The 22,823-nt window shown below is 43.3% G+C and overlaps 1 protein-coding gene across 1 annotated transcript in view; it reads right to left on the bottom strand.

The window, feature by feature from the left end:
- ANKS1A (ankyrin repeat and sterile alpha motif domain containing 1A) overlaps positions 1–22,823 on the bottom strand; it is a 913,309-nt gene that overhangs the window by 566,475 nt on the left and 324,011 nt on the right. Inside the window, 2 exon segments of the mRNA XM_040424152.1 lie at positions 2,614–2,633; positions 10,451–10,550. Of these exon segments, the coding sequence (XP_040280086.1) occupies positions 2,614–2,633; positions 10,451–10,550 (120 nt within the window).

The raw sequence follows: 22,823 nt of genomic DNA, 5'->3' as shown, positions 1-22,823 counted from the left end.
AACAGCTGCTGCAAACCTCTCCTTTCACCTGGGATAAGTGCATAACGTACTTTGCCACATCTTTGGGCGATTTGCGCTTTGCACATTTGTCCCATGGGGAAGGAGAGGTTTGTTCTATAAAGGTAAAAAAAAAAAAAAAAAAAAAAAAAATTACCGTAAGTAAAAAAGTTAAAAAGTATAAAAAAAGTTAATATGTTCTGTTCTAAAGTTAATAAAGATATTGCGTTGCGGCCTGGTTTTTTCTTTTTTGTTTTGTTTTTTTTTTACCTTTCAGGTGGACCAATCCGATCGACTAGCTGCAGCACTGATGTGCATTCTGACAGAAGCATTGCGCTGCTGTCAGATTACACGCAATGTCGGTGTATGCGGCGCTGCAATACGATTTCTCCTCTGCAGTAAAAGATACGTTTGCCGAGGCATATGAGCTGAGAGGTGGCGGTGTTCATATACTTTGGCAAACACTTTGCTATATAAAAAAAAATAATCCGGCAATGATTTATTCATCCACATCGATTGATGTGAATGGAGAAATCGGGTTTGCCAGGGCATACGAGCAAGTGGGGTATGGATGTTGGGCGGGAGCTCCTATGTCCTGGCAGAACGCCCTTTCCCCTCCTTTTTCTTTTTTTTTGGCAGAGATTTTTTCATCCACATTGATCGATGCGAATGAAGAAATCTGTGCCGTTCATTTTTTTCTTTCAGCCCAGAGGCTGAACGGAAAAAAAAATCTCATTACCCGTATGCTCAATATAAGGAGAATAGCAGAAACTCTAATGCTGGGCATACATGTAATGATTGTGGAGACCCTCAAATGCCAGGGCAGTACAAAACCACAAATAACACTATTTTGAAAGAAGACACCCCCAAGTATTCGCTGAGGGGCATATTGAGTCCATGAAAATTGAAATTTTTGTACCAAGTTAGCGGAAAGGGAGACTTTGTGAGAACAAAATCAAAAAAATCAATTTCCGCTAACTTGTGACAATTATTTTTTTTTTCTATGAACTCGCCATGCCCCTCATAGAATACCTTGGGGTGTCTTCTTTCCAAAATGGGGGTCACATGTGGGGTATTTATACTACCCTGGCATTTTAGGGGCCCCAAAGCGTGAGAAGAAGTCTGGTATCCAAATGTCTAAAAATGCCCTCCTAAAAGGAATTTGGGCACCTTTGCCCACCTAGGCTGCAAAAAAGTGTCACACATCAGGTATCTCTGTATTCAGGAGAAGTTGAGGAATGTGTTTTGGGGTGTCTTTTTACATATAACCCATGCTGGGTGAGATAAATATCTTGGTCAAATGCCAACTTTGTATAAAAAAAAATGGGAAAAGTTGTCTTTTGCCAGATATTTCTCTCACCCAGCATGGGTATATGTAAAATGACACCACAAAAACACATTCCCCCACCTTCTCCTGAGTACGGAGAAGCCAGATGTGTGACACTTTTTTGCAGCCTAGGTGGGCAAAGGGGCCCACATTCCAAAGAGCACCTTTCGGATTTCACAGGTCATTTACCTACTTACCACACATTAGGGCCCCTGGAAAATGCCAGGGCAGTATAACTACCCCACACAAGTGACCCCATTTTGGAAAGAAGACACCCCAAGGTATTCCGTGAGGGGCATGGCGAGTTCCTAGAATTTTTTATTTTTTGTCACAAGTTAGTGGAAAATGATGATTTTTTTTTTTTTTTTTTTTCATACAAAGTCTCATATTCCACTAACTTGTGACAAAAAATAAAAACTTCCATGAACTCACTATGCCCATCAGCGAATACCATGGGGTCTCTTCTTTCCAAAATGGGGTCACTTGTGGGGTAGTTATACTGCCCTGGCATTCTAGGGGCCCAAATGTGTGGTAAGGAGTTTGAAATCAAATTCTGTAAAAAATGACCTGTGAAATCCGAAAGGTGCTCTTTGGAATATGGGCCCCTTTGCCCACCTAGGCTGCAAAAAAGTGTCACACATCTGGTATCTCCGTACTCAGGAGAAGTTGGGGAATGTGTTTTGGGGTGTCATTTTACATATACCCATGCTGGGTGAGAGAAATATCTTGGCAAAAGACAACTTTTCCCATTTTTTTATACAAAGTTGGCAATTTGACCAAGATATTTATCTCACCCAGCATGGGATATGTAAAAAGACACCCCCAAAACACATTCCTGAACTTTCCTGAATACAGAGATACCACATGTGTGACACTTATTTGCAGCCTAGGTGGGCAAAGGGGCCCATATTCCAAAGAGCACCTTTCGGATTTCACAGGTCATTTTTTACAGAATTTGATTTCAAACTCCTTACCACACATTTGGGCCCCTAGAATGCCAGGGCAGTATAACTACCCCACAAGTGACCCCATTTTGGAAAGAAGAGACCCCAAGGTATTTCGTGATGGGCATAGTGAGTTCATAGAACTTTTTATTTTTTGTCACAAGTTAGTGGAATATGAGACTTTGTAAGAAAAAAAAAAAAAAATATCATCATTTTCCGCTAACTTGTGACAAAAAATAAAAAGTTCTATGAACTCACTATGCCCATCAGCGAATACCTTAGGGTGTGTACTTTCCGAAATGGGGTCATTTGTGGGGTGTTTGTACTGTCTGGGCATTGTAGAACCTCAGGAAACATGACAGGTGCTCAGAAAGTCAGAGCTGCTTCAAAAAGCGGAAATTCACATTTTTGTACCATAGTTTGTAAACGCTATAACTTTTACCCAAACCATTTTTTTTTTACCCAAACATTTTTTTTTATCAAAGACATGTAGAACAATATATTTAGAGCAAAATTTATATATGGATGTCGTTTTTTTTGCAAAATTTTACAACTGAAAGTGAAAAATGTCATTTTTTTGCAAAAAAATCGTTAAATTTCGATTAATAACAAAAAAAGTAAAAATGTCAGCAGCAATGAAATACCACCAAATGAAAGCTCTATTAGTGAGAAGAAAAGGAGGTAAAATTCATTTGGGTGGTAAGTTGCATGACCGAGCAATAAACGGTGAAAGTAGTGTAGGTCAGAAGTGTAAAAAGTGGCCTGGTCTTTCAGGGTGTTTAAGCACTGGGGGCTGAGGTGGTTAAACCTGACAGGGCACACCTGTGAAGTGAAAACCATTTCAGGGGACTACCTCTTGAAGCTCATCAAGAGAATGCCAAGAGTGTGCAAAGCAGTAATCAAAGCAAAAGGTGGCTACTTTGAAGAACCTAGAATATGACATATTTTCAGTTGTCTCACACTTGTTTGTTATGTATATAATTCCACATGTGTTAATTCATAGTTTTGATGCCTTCAGTGTGAATCTACAATTTTCATGGTCATGAAAATAAAGAAAACTCTTTGAATGAGAAGGTGTGTCCAAACTTTTGGTCTGTACTGTAGGTCATCGATATGCTGCTGGGTAGCTCCAATTGGCTAGGATGGCTAAAGAGAATGAGTATTACACTCACGGTAATCCGGTTTCCTGGAAGTCTCCATGACACCAAGTCCTGAGATTGACTTCCTTCTGATTGGACAGGAAAAACACAGAGAGGTTAAAACCCCCACCCCCTCCTCACATCACCAGTGTATTTTAACGAAGAACCCCAGGATGAAAGGATAATAGCTAATAGCAGAAAAAAAGGGTGGGATATATGTGGTGTCATGGAGACTTCCAGGAAACCGGAATTACCGCGTGAGTGTAATACTCATTTCCCCAGTCGTCTCCATGACACCAAGTCCTGAGACAATATCAAAGATACAATTAGGGGGGGGACGACTGCCGACAGGACCTTACGTCCAAATCTTAGGTCATCATTAGCAGCTACATCTAGTCTGTAGTGCTTAGTGAAAGTATGGACTCTTTTCCATGTTGCTGCCCTGCAAATCTGTTGTAAGGAGGCTGAGGCTTTTTCCGCCCAGGAGGCAGCCATGCCTCTCGTAGAATGTGCTTTTAGGGAAGCAGGGACATCTTTTCCCTGAGCTTTATATGCTTCGGAGATTGCCATCTTAATCCATCTGGAGATGGAACTTTTTGCCGCTTTCTTCCCTTTGTTAGGACCTGAAAATTGGACAAACAGGTTTTTGTCTATTCTCCAAAGACTGGTAGCTTCCAGGTACTTTAAGACCGCTCCCCGGACATCTAATGTGTGGTAAGTGATTTCCTGATCGTTTTTCGGATTGTCACAGAACGAGGGGAGGAAGGTCGAGACCACCTTGGGGAGGAAAGTCGGATCTAATTTGAAAATTAACTTGTCCTCAAATATTGCAAGAATGGTTCTTGGATGGACAAGGCCTGCAGCTCACAGACCCTTCTGGCTGAGGTTATTGCCACCAGAAAAATCGTTTTAATGGTAAGCCATATGATGTGAATAGAGTCCAGAGGTTCGAATGGATCGGAGGTTAGACCCCCTAGTACCGTATTAAGGTTCCATGGTGGCACCATGTTTCTAATCGTAGGTCTGATCCTATCTGCTGCCTTAAGGAATCTGGATATCCAGGGATGTATCCGTTAGCTTGGTATATATAGTGCTCCTAAAGCCGATACCTGGACCCTAAGGGTATTGGGGGATAGACCTAAATCTAGCCCTTCTTGAAGAAAATCCAGGATTAGTGAGATGTTGGCTCTAAACTGGTTGAAGGAGGTTCCAGACCAATCAGCAAATTTCTTTCCATATTTTTTGGTACTTGTCTGTTGGTACTCTGTTTCCTACTAAGGAGTAAGGTGTTCACTACTTTTTTTAATAAACCAAAGTTTAATAAGTTGGATTCTTCAGAATCCAGGCTGTTAACTAGTATTTTCAGGTCTGGGTGAGTAATGGGCCCCTGACTTAGAAGGTCCGGCCTCTGAGGTAGAAGGAGAGGAGCTTCCACGCTGAGGGCTTTTCAAGAGGAGAACCAACTTCTCTTGGGCCAGAAGGGGGTTATCAGGATTAGTGTACAATTTTCTTTTAGGAACTTCTGTAACACTCTGGGGATAAGCGGAAATGGGGGGAAGGCGTAGACTCAGTTTGTTGTCCAACTCTGGTTGAAGGCGTCTATTGCCCGAGGATGATTCTTGGGGTTGAGGGAGAAGAACTGGTTTAGCTGATGATTTCTCCTGGATGCAAACAGGTCTATCGTCGGCCTGCCGCATTTTTTTTTGTGATTAAGTGGAAGGCTTCTGGAGCTAACATCCATTCCCCTGGGTCTACTCTGTGCGGCTTAGGTTAATCGGCCTGAATGTTTAAGACTCCCTTCAGATGAACCGCTGAAAGAGATTGAATGTTGCCTTCTGCCCAGGAAAAGATTTTGTTTGCCAGGTTCTGTAGCAGGCGATGCCTTGTGCCTCCCTGGTGTTGGAAAAGGCCACGGCTGTAGCGTTGTCCGAGTAGACTAGGACGTGACGACCCTCTGGCAGCTGACTTGTGTGTTTCAGTGCTTCCCACACTGCCCTCAGCTCCTTGAAATTTGAGAGGATTGCTGACTCACGTAATTCCCCCCATGTTCCCTGGTAGGAGTTCCCCTGGAAGACCGCTCCCCACCCGTCGAGGCTGGCATCTGTTGTGATGACTAGAGGGAGATCTTGTGCCCAGAAAATCCAGTTTTCTAGGTTCGATTTTGCTGAGCCACCAAGTTAGTGATTTTTTGGTCTCTGTATCTACGCATTATTATCCTCTCTAGGGTTAATTGCGATCTGTTCATTTGTCTAAGATGAACGGGAGTGGTCTTAGATGGAACTGTTGCCCAGGCAACTGCTGGAATGCAAGCGGACAGACTCCCTAGTACCTTCATGGCCTGTCTTATTGAACGAATATCTCCTTCTTGAACTTCCTCAAGCTGTCTGAAGTTTTACTATCTTTTGAGGCGGTAGAAAGGATCTTTGGGAGACTGTGTCTAGCGTAATGCCCAGAAAAACCTTCCGTTTGGATGGGATTAAATCCGATTTTTTCCCATTGATGAGCCAACCTAGGCTCTGTAGATGATCCAGGACTAACCCGAGATGGATTCCCATGGTCTCTATGTTGTCTGCCACTACCAGTAGGTCGTCCAGATAGGGGATCACACAAATTGCCTTTTCTCTCAAGGTTGTCAAGGCTTCCGCCATTATTTTGGTAAAAACCCTTGGGGCAGAAGAGATCCCGAAGGGGAGACACCTGAACTGGAAATGCTGAATGTTTCCGTCCAATTCTATCGCGAACCTTAGGAATTCCCTTGACGACCTGTGAATTGGGACATGATAATAGGCGTCGCTTAAATCTATTGTGGCCATCACTGCATCCTTTTTTAAGAGTTTCACTGCTGACTTCAGGGTCTCCATTTTGAATTTTTGGTATCTTACGTATTTGTTTAGATGTTTCAGATTTATAATTACCCTGGATTTCCCGTTTGGTTTCTTTATAATGAAGAGGCGGGAATAGAATCCCAGTCCTGTCTGATTTTTTGGGACTGGCTCTATGGCGGCCAAGGTTAATAGGTTTTTTATGTCGTTTTTTAAGGTCGCAGTTTGAAATGGGGGAAGGGTAGTGATCACATATTTCTGTGGAGGGGAAGAGAGAAGATCTATCAGATAACCCTCTTGTATAATACTTAAAATCCACCGGCTGTTTGTTACATGCTCCCAAGATCTTAGAAAGGAGCTGAGTCTTCCCCCCACTGGTATGGCGTCATTGTTTGCTGTTGAATGAGGAGGCTTCAGCCCGATTTGGGTTGAAGAGAAAACTTCTCCCCCTGCCTCCCTTCGCATAGCTCCACCTCCCAGTCTTCCCTTTATCTTTTTTATTCTCGGGCTGAAAAAATCGGTCACGAAAGGGCTGCCTTTTTTGTTTATATCTTTCCTCTGGAAACCCTCTTTTTTTATTTGTCGCGTTGTCTAAGATTTTATCTAAATCTTCTCCGAAAACATACTGACCGTGGAAGGGGAGTGCGATTAATTTATTTTTAGATGTGATATCTCCTGACCACGCTTTAAGCCATAGTGCCCTTCTCGCTGTATTTGAGAGAACAGCTGTACGGGCGGACAGTTTAACTGATTCAGCTGCTGCGTCTGCTAGAAAGGAGGTTGCCATCTTTAATAGAGGCAAGCTCTCTAGGATTTGATCCCGTGGTGTCTTATTGACCAGATGTATCTCCAGCTGGTTTAGCCAAAGGTTTAGTGTTCTGGCCACACATGTAGAGGCAACGCCCGGTTTGAGAAGGGCCGCCGTAGTCTCCCAGGTCTTTCGCAAGAGACTCTCCGCTTTCCTGTCTAGAGGATCTTTCAATTGTGCTGAGTCCTCAAACGGTAGGGCCGTATGTTTTGCTACCTTGGCCACTGGCGCGTCTACTTTTGGAATGGTCTCCCAATCCGTACAATCCTCTTGGCTAAAGGGGTAGCGCCTCTTAATTCCCCTTGGGATAAAGGACCCTTTATCCGGTTTTTCCCATTCTGACCGAATTAATTTTTGGACACTATCAGGGACTGGGAAAACAGCCTTCTTCCTTTCACCTAGACCCCCAAAAATTTCTTGCTGGGTAGACTTAGGAGTTTAGGCATCTCCATCTGAATGGTGGCCCTGATAAGTTCATCAATATCTTCAGGATTGAACAGGAAGCGCTTATATTCACCCTCTTTATCTGAAGATACCGGGTGTTTTCAGATAGATTCGGAGTCTGAGACCGCCAGCCCCTCAGAGTCGGAATCCAGGATAAGTGATTTAACACTACGGGAGTCCTGAGTGGGGGGAACTTTGGGGGGAGTAGGTTCTCTGGTAGTTAAGGCTAGCTGAACCTCTTCTTTTACCACTTTTCTAATGTCTTCAATTAAACTAGAAGACTCAGCCTTGATGACATTGGCGGTACATTCTTTACACAGGGGCTTGGATCCAGTGTTAGACAATCTTTTGCAGCAAATACCACATTTTCTAGTTTTTTTAGCTGCAGAAGCCGAATCCTTTTCTCCCTGAAATGGTAAGGGAGGACAGGATGAGCAGACTGAACCCACCATACAAAGCATGTACCTGAGAACAGGTTACTCACTGTCCCAGGGTTTGATGCAGGCTCGGTTCCAGAGCCCGGCGTGAGGGGGGTGCTCATCCTGACTCCCGACCGCTTCAGAGATGCTTCACCAAATGTGAGAGCCACGCTATGCAGGGCGCCGTTACACAGGTCCTGAGCGTTTTTATAGCGTCTCCATGTGCTTCTCATGCTGCAGGACCTGTGGCGCATGTTGATGACGTCAGCGCGCTTAGCTCCGCCCCCGGCGTCTGACGTCATCCGCCTGCCGGCCGGAAGGGACACATCACAGTGCCGATCCGCCGTGTTCCTCCTTCCCTCTGCATCAAGCCCTCCGGGACCGCCGCAGAGGGAATCTTCGCAGGGGCACTACCTATGCGCCCGAGCCCAGGCCTAACCGAACGGAGGAGGGAGAGCTGCACTGCAGATCCGACCTCGGCCTGCAGATGAATAATAACTCCAGGTGAGCCCAAACGAGCTCCGTGCACCTCTCCTGCTTCCTATCCTGATGGGACAGGAAAAACACTGGTGATGTGAGGAGGGGGTGGGGGTTTTAACCTCTCTGTGTTTTTCCTGTCCAATCAGAAGGAAGTCAATCTCGGACTTGGTGTCATGGAGACGGACTGGGGAAAAAGATATTACTGCACTCAGCAATCAGTGCTGAGTGGCAGAGCTCTTATCAAGCTCTCAATGATCTATAGCACAGAGTGTTCTTAATTTAGGGCTCATTGTACATGAACGCATATTCTTTCCGTGTCCATTCAAGGTTTTTTTTTGCGGACCGAATACGGACCCATATATTTCAATGGGTCTGCAAAAAACAGAAGATATTCCATGTGCATTTTGTTTCATTATGTCCGTATTTCCGTTCCGCAAAAAAATATAACATGTCTTATTATTGTCCGCATTACAGACAAGGATATGACTGTTCTGTTAGAGGCTGGCTGTTCCGTAAAATACGGAATGCACACGGACGTCATCTGTATTCTTTGCGGATCTGTTTTTTGCAGACCGCAAAATACATACGGTCATGTGCATGAGGCCTTAGTCTTATACTAAAGACTTCTTCCTTTGTAGCAGTCAAAGCTGCATGGAGCAACACAACAATTTCTCAACTATTGCTGTAGTGACCTTCCCCTCCTTCACATATACAGTACAGACCAAAAGTTTGGACACACCTTCTCATTCAAAGAGTTTTCTTTATTTTCATGACTATGAAAATTGTAGATTCACACTGAAGGCATCAAAATATGAACTATGAACATGTGGAATTATATACATAACAAACAAGTGTGAAACAACTGAAAATATGTCATATTCTAGGTTCTTCAAAGTAGCCACCTTTTGCTTTGATTACTGCTATGCACACTCTTGGCATTCTCTTGATGAGCTTCAAGAGGTAGTCCCCTGAAATGGTTTTCACTTCACAGGTGTGCCTGTCAGGTTTAATAAGTGGGATTTCTTGCCTTATAATGGGGTTGGGACCATCAGTTGCGTTGAGGAGACGTCAGGTGGATACACAGCTGATAGTCCTACTGATAGGACTGTTAGAATTTGTATTATGGCAAGAAAAAGCAGCTAAGTAAAGAAAAACGAGTGGCCATCATTACTTTAAGAACTTTGGGAAAACCCTATGAAAGTAAGGGCTATTTGGACCATGAAGGAGCTTGATGGGGTGCAGCCGCCCAGCTGACCTGGCTCCCAGTCACCGGACCTGAACCCAACGAGATGGTTTGGGGTGAGCTGGACCGCAGAGTGAAGGCAAAAGGGCCAACAAGTGCTAAGCATCTCTGGGAACTCCTTCAAGACTGTTGGAAGACCATTTCAGGGGACTACCTCTTGAAGCTCATCAAGAGATTGCCTAGAGTGTGGCAAAGCAGTAATCAAAGCAAAAGGTGGCTACTTTGAAGAACCTAGAATATGACATATTTTCAGTTGTTTCACACTTGTTTGTTATGTATATAATTCCCCATGTGTAATTCATAGTTTTGATGCCTTCAAGTCATGAAAATAAAGAAAACGCTTTGAATGAGAAGGTGTGTCCAACTTTTGGTCTGTTACTGTATAATTGCTCAACATATACATCTTCCTGCCTCTGTTTTATGAATGTTGCCTAACTAGAATATAGGCATCTTCTGCTCTGATGGCGGCCGTACTGATGGCCTCACTGTTACAGTAGCAATACAATAGGTATCTACCGTATTACTATTGAGGCAGCCCCAAACACAAAGCAAGTGCAAAGAAGTCAGTGCAGGCATAGGGAGTGGAGGTTAGAGCAGGACAGAGGGGTGAAGTGGAGCGCAGAGAAGGACAAAAAGAATGCAGAGAGCGGAGCAAATTTTTTTGTCATGTAGTCCAAAAATACAGTTCTATAATAAATGTGCAACACAAAAATATATAAAATGATCAAAACTACAAATGTAATTTTACTAGAGAACACAAACAACTGATCAAATTATAAAGCCTGTGTTGGAATTTGTGGATTTCTACAAATACTCATTGTGCTCACATTTGGTTAGAGAATGAGTTGCTTGAAGAATTTGTCGACGATGTTGTAAGTCCAGAATCCCAATGTCTATCAGGTCCTGATCTTCCATAATATTATCTGTCTGCAAGAAAACAATCAAAACAATAAGTAGGCAGCAATCTACCCGAGGCAAATAATAAAATATCAGCTGTGAATGTGCAACATACAAAAATAAGTAAAAAAAAATACTGCGAATATGCACTTGTTTCATAATTGCTATAGGAAATTTAACAATATTTTCCCATATAAAATCACACAAAATTTAAAATCACAAAAACTAGGGAAAATTAAAAAATAATGGAATTTAGGCCGGATTCACTGCACTTTTGTTTACACTTAGCATGCATACAAGGAGACTGCCAGGCATATGGGCAACCACCATACCGTTACAGCACATGTTCCGAAGTGCTCCCACGAGACATCAAGGCAAGACGTGAATGTTTTACTCCCGTGCCTGTATGTCACAGTGGTGGGGGCACAGCATAGCAGGACAGGAAGCGGAGCCTTTGGGTGCAAAAGCACCACCCTCATTAATTTAATAAGTAATTATACTAAAGTCCTTTTTGTAAAGATTGTCTGCACATAACAGTGAGGTCGATAAATATTGGGACCTCGACACAATTCTAAACATTTTTGGCTCTATACACCACCACAATGGATTTGAAATGAAACGAACAAGATGTGCTTTAACTGCAGACTGTCAGCTTTAATTTGAGGGTATTTACATCCAAATCAGGTGAACGGTGTAGGAATTACAACAGTTTGCATAAGTGCCTCACACTGTTAAGGAACCAAAGTGATGGACAGAATAATCATCATAAATCAAACTTTCACTTCTTAATACCTGGTTGCAAATCCTTTGCAGTCAATTACAGCATGAATGGTACGTAACAAACTGTGGTGGTGGCTCACCTTACTAGTGTAGTGGATGAGGTGCTGCTGTCTAACTGGTTCACCCGAACCAGAATAAATAGGGTTTGAAAGACAGAAAGAACTTGATAGACAGGCACTCAAACAGCTGGATTTTAAACTAATAAAATGTGGACAATCTCGGATATAGTTCAATATAAAATATACACCTTTAATTATATAGCTAATTAAATATGGGAAAAATATATAGATAAAAATATGGATGAGAAATATATTGAGTCGATGTAGGGAAGGTGATCAGAAAAAAAAAAAAGTTGTATAGATAAAAATTCAGTCGGTATTGACATAGTTAGAAGAGTCTTTGTAGTAGAAGGGCTAGTAAGGAATCCGGACGTCAAACTAAGTAATAGTAGAATCTTCATAGACTGTCCATTCATAGTTATATATATATATCTCTGGTTGCCCAGGAGGGGTGTACCCCTAGATAGGGGATGTAACTGTGTAGTTAAACGAGATGGGGGAGAGTAGGCCCCTTTAAGAGTAAACTTCCCCTTGAAATTTTAGAAGAATACACCCCTTTAGGGGAACACGGTCCTCTTATTTGTAATACAATGTACTTAAAAGCAGAGTTTTAGGTGATGGGCATATGCTACCTCAGTGAGGCGCCCCACACAGAATGGTATTATGCCCTAGTAACTTTGATTCCCCTGCAGTCTGTCGTTAGCAGTCCGGTGTTCGCGGGGTAGCGCGTGCATCTCCTTTGCCCGGCGTCTGACGTGGGCGGTGACGTTTGGTGTCCGCGTCAGCGGGGGGGATGTGTTCAATTGCGGTATGTCAGTTATCAAAAAATGGGGATCCCCTGTGTCTGGATCCTTATGCACGGTCTTCCAATGCTAATCCAGGATATGCAGGGTTCTTGGGTCGGTACCAAACGCGTTTCGGGGAGTACCCCTTCACCTTCATCAGTGGTACCTGCATACTCCTACTTTGCACTTTAAATACCTTCTGGTTGAAAATAATTATCCAATCATTCAATTATCCAATAAAGATATTATCAAAGATGTTATAAAAAATGAGTTGGCTATTATAGTTATAATAGGTTGAAGATGATAATAAAGAGAAGATATATATTATATTATAAGTGCATAATAGACGAAGAAATACAGGAATAAAAAGAACAATAAGGGAACAATAAGAGATTAAGATGATAAAAAATATATATATATATTAAAAATATAAGTATGGATCCTCATAATTAATCTAAGTGTATATAATGATATATGATGGTATATATAGAAAAGTGTTGGTATACGTGTTGTATATATTCTTTGTGTTAGATCTGACTGGCTGGGACTAGTAGTTCTACAGTGATGAAGAATTTGTATTTGTCATTATGGAGGGATTTGTTGTTATCTTTAGCATATTGCTGCTATTCGATTAGTTATCAATTTATTATTATTGGTGGTCTGCTATGCAATGTTGATGGTCTGTTTCTAGATATTAGTGGTCTAATTCTATAATATTTTGAGTCAGTTAGGTACAAAAGTAGAAAATGGGTGGAGGCACGCGGTCGAGGGGGGTCATAGTGCTGGTAAACACCCGGACTATGACTACACGTCGATGCGGGGGCCCCACACCCTTTAGAGGAAGCCGAAGATCGCCAATTCGGAATTCAGTCCCTCTGGATGATGGAGTTGAATTCAAAAATGTATTTGGATTCTATACGTGACATCTTTCTAATATGGTCACCTCCTCTCCAGTCTCTCTCTACTTTTTCAATAGCAGCAAAAGAGACCAGTGGGATCTTGGTTGTGGTGTCTTCTAAAATGTCTCGAGAGAGGATGTTTTTCATAGCCTGATTTTATTTTATTGATGTGTTCTGCTATCCTTATTCTTAATGTCCTTTTGGTTCTCCCTATGTAATATTTGTTACATGGGCATCTGATCGCATATATCACGCTTATACTGTTGCAGGTTATAAGCTTGTTTTATTTCATGTTTATAGTGACCAGAAGTAGAGGTGATAGATTTCGCAGTTTTAGGGAAATTTCTTACAGTTTGGGCATCTTTCACATCTGAAAAACCCATTTAATTTTAGCCAACCTCCCCAAGGAATGAAGTTTTTGGTTTGTCCGTGGCTTCACTGTTGGTGCAACTCTGAGTTTTAAATTGGGGGCTTTAGTGTAAACAATTTGTGGTTTTGTAGTGAGAATAGAGCCTATAGTTTTATCTTTCTGTAAAAAGTGCCAGTGGTTATTAATAATCTTTTCTATTGACTTATAATTATTGTTTAAAGGGAGAATACATTTTAGGGGTTATATCATTCTCATTTGTTTCCGTTTTTTCATTTTCTCCAGATCTTGCACTCAAAAAGATCATTCTGTCTAGATCTCTAGCGACTTCTAATAATTTCTCAATTTGATGGGCTGGATAGTTCTTTGCAATGAATTGTTGAGTCATTACTATTGCTTCCTGTTCAAAAGTCTCCTTCTCAGAACAGTTTCTCTTGAGAATTCTAAACTGGCTACCTGGAATGTTGAGTAGCCATCTAGGTAGGTGGCAACTCGAATATAATATAAAACTGTTCCTGGCATGTGCTGCAGATTAAATTCTCATTTTGAATTTTGATATGTAGATCCAAGAATTCTATATGGGATTTACTTGTGTTGGATGTGAAACTTAGATTTACCTCATTGTTATTGATTTCCCTAAAGAATTCATTGAGTTCCTCCGCATTCCCCTTCCAAATGAAGATGACGTCGTCTATATAATGCAACCAGAGCACCAGGTCTGTCCCCAGTCTATGGTCGATATGCTGCTCCTCCCACTGGGACAAAATACATTAGCATAACTGGGGGCGAACCTGGTGCCCATCGCGGTGTGCCCTTCACCTAGAGGAAAAAAAATCATCCTCGAAGGAGAAATAGTTGTGGGTTAGAATGCGTCTTGCCCCTTCTACCAGGAAGTCAATTTGTTCCTCAGGAAATGAGCTGCTTTTTTCTAATTGTCTACTCATGGCTGCTAGACCGTCCATATGATTAATTGTGGTATAGAGGGACTGCACATCTAAGGTCTCTAGAGTCCATGTTGGGTCATATACCAATTTTTCTAAAACCTTAATAATTTGGGTGCTATCTTTCATGTAAGTTCTGGTGTTTTTTTACTACTGGTTGTAAAAGTGTATCGATATATTTTGATAGATTTGAAGTTAGGGACCCAATTCCCGAGATAATTGGGCGTCCCGGGGGGTTGTCTGGGTTTTTGTGTACCTTAGGTAAACAATAGAACATCAGAATTCTTTGTTCTGCATTCAATATGAATTTAGCTTCTTGTTCAAGTAAGGTACCTATTTCTTTCCCTTGTTGGCAAAGATTGTTGAGTGCTTTAGAGAAATCTTTAGTTGGGTCTTTAGTTAGTTTTTCATAGGTTGATAGGTCGGATAGTTGCCTTTTACATTCGTCATTATATTTCTTCGTATCTAATATCACAATAGCGCCCCCTTTGTCTGCGGGGCGTATGGTGATAGAATTTTGTGCTTGTAGTGATTTGATAGCCTCAATTTCCTGATTTGATAAATTGTTCGTAAAATTCTTATTTCTAATATTTAGCTTTCCAATATCTGATTCGACTGATTTCCTGAATGTGGCAATTTCTTGACCTCTCTCTTGTTTAGTATATAATGAGGATTTTTGTTTTAAATCTGTATGTTTAAATCTGGAATCCAATGTAATGGTTGTTCTATTGGTTTGTTTTTTTTAAAATATTTTTTCAAGCAGAGCTTTCTCATAAATTTCTCTATTCCGATAAATGTTTGGAATTTATTTAGTGTGTTAGTGGGAGCGAATTTGAGTCCTTTATTTAGAAGTTTGGTTTGTGCTTTTGTTAGTTCTACTTTACTTAGATTAATAATAGCATCTTGGTTTGGGGTTATTCCCTGTTGTGATCCCTTCGATTTTCCCCGTCCTCTATGTTTTTCTTCCGTCTCTTCGTGTTTGGTGGGGGTGATATCTTGGTGGAGTCACTTGTGTTTGTCTCTGGTGTTGGTGTTCTGGTCTTTGGGGATTTGTGCCAGTGATTATGCCTGTTGTTCCATTCTTGATTGTCCTGTCGGTATCTTAGGTTGTATTGGTGAGAGGTAGTTGGATTGTGATATTGTGTGCGGTTTGGTGATTTTGTGTGAGACCGTCGTAATCTTGTTCTGTGGTGAGGGGGTGTTTTGTCAAAAAAATTTTCATTAGTAAGTGATTCAAACCTGTTCATGATAGGAATAGTGTATTTAGATGGTGCGGTTGTGAGACCTTTTTTAGTGAGTTCTTTATCCTCTAATCTATTTCTTATTGAGGTATCTTGCGTATTCTTTGTCTGGTTCATTTGATTAATGTTCTGGGTTGTGTTGTTATAGTTCTTAAATTTCATAGTTTTCTTATCTATAATTTCATGTTCTAATCTATCTAAACTTTTGCATAGTCTATCCTGCTATGTATTATATTCTTCATTTTTGGGTAATTTGTCTATAGTGTCTTTTAGACTATCTATCTCTTTTGCAACTTTTTCCAATTTCTACTTTCCATTTTCTACCTAACTGACTCAAAATATTATAGAATTAGACCACTAACATATAGAAACAGACCATCAAACATTGCATAGCAAACCACCAATAACAATAAATTGATAACTAATAGAATAGCAGCAATATGCAAAATATAACAAATCCCTCCATAAAGACAAATACAAATTCTTCATGACCGTAGAACTACTAGTTCCAGCTAGTCAGATCTAACACAAAGAATATATACAACACGTATACCAACACTTTTCTAGATATACCATCATATATCATTATATACACTTAGATTAATTATGAGGATCCATACATATTTTTTTACTATATATATATATATATATATATATATATATATATATCATCTTAATATCTTATTGTTCCCTTTATTGTTCTTTTTATTCCTGTATTTATTTGTCTATTATGCACTTAATAATAAAAGAAGATATATATTATATTCCCTTACGTCCTCAACAGCAGCACAGATGGGGGTTAACTGCCCCTGTGGACTGGTAGGACCGGCGGAATTTTAATGAGCCCAAGAACCAATAAACAATCTTCAGCTCCCTGAAAGGGAGGAGATCACCCCCCAGCCCACCGTGTTTTTTTCTGTCCTCTGGACAGGTGGACTGGCGTGTCGCTCCCTCTCTGGGAGCTGAAGATTGCTTAGGGGTTCTTTTCCCCTCCTTAAGCTTAGCTCGCTTTCTATGGATCTCAGTGCCTTTATTTTAGGCCTGATCATGGCGATTTCGGTCTGGGGTACCGTCGGGGAGGGGGGCGTCTTCTCCCATCATCTGTAGACGGTGCTCCGTCCTTCCGTTACCGCATGTGTGCGGCCTCTATGGGCGCCGCCCATTTTCCGGAAGTGACGCGCCCTAGGTGCGCTACGTCACTTCCGGTTTTCCTAAGCGTTGCGGTGATGTATAAAACTCACCTTTCTTTTAAACTGGCTCCCTAGAAGGACATCCTGGACTTAGGATTAGTCTGGGGAGACAATTTTCGTATAGGTAGAGCCAGTATAGCCTCTGGTTTTTCTACAAGAGGAAAAAAAAAAAAAAGGGAGTGGTGCTGATCTCGTTTCAGGAACCCGCCCATTGGGCGGGGCTTTCTCCTTTTAAGCGCCCAGAGCCCATCAGTCAGTGCTCTGGTTGCGTTGCTTTCACAAGTTAGCTCCAGAGCTCTCCTGTGCTTTGTGATATTCCTGCAGTATTGCTTTGCTTGGGTTTTGTACTTCCTCTTCTTTCAGCTCTATTTCTTCTAGTGCTGGTGGGCCCCCTTAAGGTCTGGTTTTCTCCACCTCCTGATATTGTAGGTGTTATGACCGGTTTTGTTTCTTCCATTACAGACTATGGCTTCCCCTAAGGAGCAGGATCAGCGGAAGGCTGGGGCCAAGAGGAAGCATTTGGCATGTTACGAATGTAACACACCCCTAGATGACAGCTGTCCTTACTCCAGATGTGAGAGTTGTCGCACGGCATCCACGGAACGCACGATGCAGGAGATGTTCCAATGGACCAAGACATACGTGGATGATTCCATCAAGGGAGTAGTTCAGCTGCTTAATGAGAGGCTACCAGGTCCCTCTCAGACTCCCATGGAGGTGGTCGCACCGGTCGAAAGACCTACCCCCTGTTCAGTGGGGTCTTCTTCTTCTGAGGAAGAAGAATCTACTTCTTGCTTTTTCCCTCCAGAAAAGACGCAGAAGTTACTCAAGTCCATCAGGTCGGGGGACCAGGATGTTGACAGGGGGGAGTCCTCCGATCCCGCCGGTCGGACACAGCGTGTCTTTAGAGCGGATGAGACCCTCCTCTCTGTGATGCGCACAGAGTGGAAAAGGCCTGAGAAGGGTCCAGTGCTTACCAGAAAATTCAGACTCATGTACCCGATGGCTAAACCCTTGGTGGAATCGTGGGGTTCCTTTCCCAAGGTGGACATGGCTATAGCCAAGTTGTCCCGGCGCACTCTAGTCCCTGCAGACGATGGGTCTAGCCTGCAGGACCCTCTAGACCGGAGGGCAGTGTGCACCCTTAGGAGGGGTTACGCGGCGGCCGCTGCCTCCGCATCTACTTCCATTGCGGCCACTGAGGTAGCCACCTATCTACGCTCTAGGCTTAATCAAATCCAGACGGATGTGGACCAGAGCGTATCAAGAGACGACATCCTGGCAGCCTTCAAGTCAGCCAACCTGGCTATGGACTTTTTAGTTGATTCCTCCCAGATGCAGCTGAAGCTGGCCGCCAAAACTATGGCCCTAATTTCAGCTGCCCGCAGACCACTCTGGCTGAAACCGTGGATCGCGGATAACGCATCCAAGTTTAACCTTTGTGGGCTCCCCTTCGAACCAGATAGGTTATTCGGGTCCGAATTGGACAAAATAATGGAGGGGCTCTCCGATAAAAAAGGGAAGAGCCTCCCCCAGCAGCCCTTTCGGGGACGCCCCAGACAGGAAAAGAAGGGCGGAGGTCGTCCTGGGCAGCAGTCTAGGCGCAGAGATTGGGGGGGGGGGCCGTCTCGTAAATATCCGAGACGCCCCCGCAAACCCACCAGGGAGGCAAAACCCTCCTGACTATGGGCCTCCTCGAGGCTCTTGGATAAGCCCTACTGCCCCTGCAGTGTCTCCTCTAGATTTTCCCGTACTCCTCCCCCAGATTCCCGTGGGGGGCCGTCTTACCCATTTCAAAGACTCTTGGAGCCGGTTGATTGCAGACCCCTGGGTCCAGGACATAGTTTCCGCCGGGTACCGGGTAGATCTTATCTCTCTCCCCCCAGAGAGATTTATCGCCACACGAAAGTTCGGGTCTGCCAAACAGGTGGTCCTAGAATCTTACATTCAGGACTATATTTCCAAGGGAGCCCTAGAGGAGGTACCGGCAGGGGAGAGGGGCCTAGGGATTTATTCACCAGTGTTCCTGGTTCCCAAGAAGACAGGAGGTCTCCGGATGATCATCGATTTGAGATTCCTCAATCGATTTATAAGGAAAACAAGGTTTCGCATGGAAACCATAAGGTCAGTCAGCCATATCCTCAATCCTGGGGACGTCATGGCTACTCTGGACCTCAAGGATGCGTACCTTCACATTCCGATCCATTCCGCTTCCCGGAAACTCCTCAGGATCGCGGTCCAGATTTCAGGGGTTTGCAGGCACTTTCAGTTTGCCGTGCTTCCCTTCGGAATCTCTTCTGCCCCCCTTATCTTCACCAAGGTGGTGGTTTCGGTGGTGGCAGCTTTGAGACTCCAAGGACTGACTATTATTCCTTATCTGGACGATTGGCTTTTCATAGCCTCTTCAGTTCCGATCCTTACCCACCATCTTCAGGTCGCAATCTCTTTTCTCTTCCGCCTAGGCTGGATTATCAACTGGCAGAAGTCGAATGTGAGCCCATCGACTTCAATCCATTACTTAGGATTCGTGGTCGACTCTGTGGAGATGTCCCTCTGGTTGACTCCAGAAAGGAGAGCGCGGATTCAGGACCTGGCAAAGGTCCTTTATGTCCCTCGTCGAGTCTCTATCCGGACTCTCATGAAGATGCTGGGGCTCATGTCAGCGGCTGCGGATGCGGTCCCTTGGGCGCTATGGCACCTCCGTCCTCTTCAGTCGGAGGTCTTACACCTATGGAACGGCAGCCCTGCGGGGCTAGATTCCCTGTGCTCCCTGTCCGGTCAAACCCGAAATTCCCTCAGATGGTGGTTTCAGCTACCAGCAGGGAAGTCTATGACCCAACCAGCTTGGGTCATATTGACTACAGACGCGTCCCTTGTAGGCTGGGGCGCTCACCTGGACGGATCCCCAATTCAGGGATCTTGGTCTCCTCTGGAGCGGCATCTTTCCTCCAATCTTCGCGAGATGCGAGCTATCCGGCTAGCCCTCCTTCACTTTGCGCCTCAGATCCGGGGCAAAGCAGTGAAAGTCCAGTCAGACAATATGACTGCAGTCTCTATATAAACAAACAGGGAGGCACAAGATCATTGCCCCTTCTGTCAGAGATCGGGGTAATTTTTCGGTGGGCAGAGCTGAACCTTTCCCATCTATCTGCCGTTCATATTCGAGGCTCCCTCAATATGATAGCGGACCGCTTAAGTCGAGGATTACCGACCATGGAGTGGTCTCTGCATCCGGAGATCTTCAGGCAGCTAGTTCACAGATGCCAAGGTGATGAGGTTCTGTTCCCTCTACAGGGAAGACAACCCCCTGGCGATAGATGCTCTGTCAATACCGTGGAGGTTCAGGCTGGCTTACATCTTCCCTCCCTTTTCCATGATACCGAGGGTATTGATGAAAATCCGTCAGGATCAGGCCTTGGTAATAGCCATCATACCGTTTTGGCCCAGAAGATCCTGGTTTACCCAGCTCATTCAGATGAGTCGGGGACAATACTGGAGGACTCCCCCCGGAGCAGACCCTGGTGTCGTGGGACACTCACTTCTGCCTAGATCTGCACAGGTTCAACCTGACAGCCTGGAGGTTGATCAGTCCCTTCCCATACATAGAAGGGCATTCCGAGTCGGTCCTGAGAACTTTGTCGCATTCCCGAGCAGAGTCTACAAAGAAGGCTTACTCCAGGATCATGAGAATCTTCGAGGCATGGTGTGATTCCAGACAGGTGGCGTCTGCAGATCCGCCCCTTCCTGCGATACTTCAATTTCTTCAGGATGGATTAGATAGAGGCCTATCTCCAGCTACCTTGAAGGTACAGGTTTATGCCATCTCGGCCTGTCTCAACAGGCCACATTCTCGGGACCCACTCATCAAACGCTTCCTGAAGGGAGCTGAAAGACTAAAGCCTACTATACTGAAACCTATCCCTCAGTGGGATCTTTCAGTAGTGCTCAGGGGGCTAGCATCTCCCCCCTTCGAGCCCTTGGAGGAGGTAAATTTTAAAATTTTGACTTTAAAGATGGTCTTTCTTCTGGCTATAGCTTCAGCCAAAAGAGTTTCTGAATTGCAGGCTTTCTCCGCAATTCACCCGTACATTATTTTTCTACAGGATAGAGTACTCCTGAAGTTTTTTACCTTACTTCAGGCCTAAGGTGCCTACTTTCCAGAACATCAATCAGGTAATATCTTTACCAGTTTTGTTTACAGCCTCCTCCTCTGATACTCCAGCTAGAGACCCGCTGGATATTTCAAGATGCCTCCAGATCTATGTGGATAGATCTAGTGAGTTCAGGATAGATGAGAATCTTCTTATCCTGTTTGCCGGTAAGTCTAAGGCCGTAAAGCGTCTAAAGCCACCATTAGTCGCTGGATCAAGGAGGCCATTTATGGAAGCTTTTGTCTCCCAATCCTTAGATCCTCCTGAGTTTTGTGAGAGCCATTCTACTAGGGCGGTCTCCACCTCGGTTGCGGAGAGAAGACTCCTCCCCTTAGAGTTGATCTGTAAGGCGGCCTCCTGGAGCTCTGAGTCAACCTTCATCTCCATTATAGGATAGATGCTAGGATGGCAGAGTTTTCGGCTTTTGGGCAGACTGTTCTTAGTTCTGCCAGGCATGAGGATCCTCCCTAGGGATTCTTCTTGCTATCTCCCATCTGTGCTGCTGTTGAGGACGTAAGGGAATCGTTAATTTCTAACGATAATTTGTTTTCCCTTAGTCCTAACAGCAGCACACAAATATCCCACCCTAAATACATTATGCTTGTTAAAAACACGGTGGGCTGGGGGGTGATCTCCTCCCTTTCAGGGAGCTGAAGATCGTTTATTGGTTCTTGGGCTCATTAAATTCCGCCGGTCCTACCAGTCCACAGGGGGCAGTTAACCCCCATCAGTGCTGCTGTTAGGACTAAGGGAAAACAAATTATCGTTAGAAATTAACGATTATATCATCTTCAACCTATTATCACTATAATAACCAACCCATTTTTTTAATAACATTTTTGATTTCTTTATTGGATAATTGATGATTAGATAATATATTCAACCAGAAGGTATTTAACCACCTCAGCCCCCCTAGCTGAAACACCCTTAATGACTAGGCCACTTTTTACACTTCTGACCTACAATACTTTCACCGTTTATTGCTCGGTCATGCAACTTACCAACCAAATGAATTTTACCTCCTTTCTTCTCACTAATAGAGCTTTCATTTGGTGGTATTTCATTGCTGCTGACATTTTTACTTTTTTTGTTATTAATCGAAAAGTAACGATTTTTTTGCAAAAAATGACATTTTTCACTTTCAGTTGTAAAATTTTGCAAATAAAACGACATCCATATAAAATTTTGCGCTAAATTTATTGTTCTACATGTCTTTGATAAAAAAAAAAAATGTTTGGGTAAAAAAAAAAAATGGTTGGGTAAAAGTTATAGCGTTTACAAACCTATGGTACAAATATGTGAATTTCCGCTTTTTGAAGCAGCTCTGACTTTCTGAGCACCTGTCATGTTTCCTGAGGTTCTACAATGCCCAGACAGTACAAACACCCCACAAATGACCCCATTTCGGAAAGTAGACACCCTAAGGTATTCACTGAGGGGCATAGTGAGTTCATAGAACTTTTTATTTTTTGTCACAAGTTAGCGGAAAATGATGATTTTTATTTTTTTTTCTTACAAAGCTCCTCATATTCCACTAACTTGTGACAAAAAATAAAACTCCATGAAACTCACTATGCCCATCACGAAATACCTTGGGGTGTCTTCTTTCCAAATGGGGTCACTTGTGGGGTAGTTATACTGCCCTGGCATTTTAGGGGCACAGATGCGTGCAAAGTAGTTTGAAATCAAAATCTGTAAAAAATGACCTGTGAATCCAAAAGGTGCTCTTTGGAATGTGGGCCCCTTTGCCCACCTGGCTGCAAAAAAGTGTCACACATCTGATATCGCTGTACTCAGGAGAAGTTGGGGAATGTGTTTTGGGTGTCATTTTACATATACCCATGCTGGGTGAGAGAAATATCTTGGCAAAAGACAACTTTTCCCATTTCT

Source organism: Bufo bufo, chromosome 3 (assembly GCF_905171765.1).
Source record: "Bufo bufo chromosome 3, aBufBuf1.1, whole genome shotgun sequence".
Lineage (NCBI taxonomy): Eukaryota > Metazoa > Chordata > Amphibia > Anura > Bufonidae > Bufo > Bufo bufo.
Note: the sequence above shows the minus strand (reverse complement) of the source record. Positions and strands in the feature narration are given on the sequence as shown.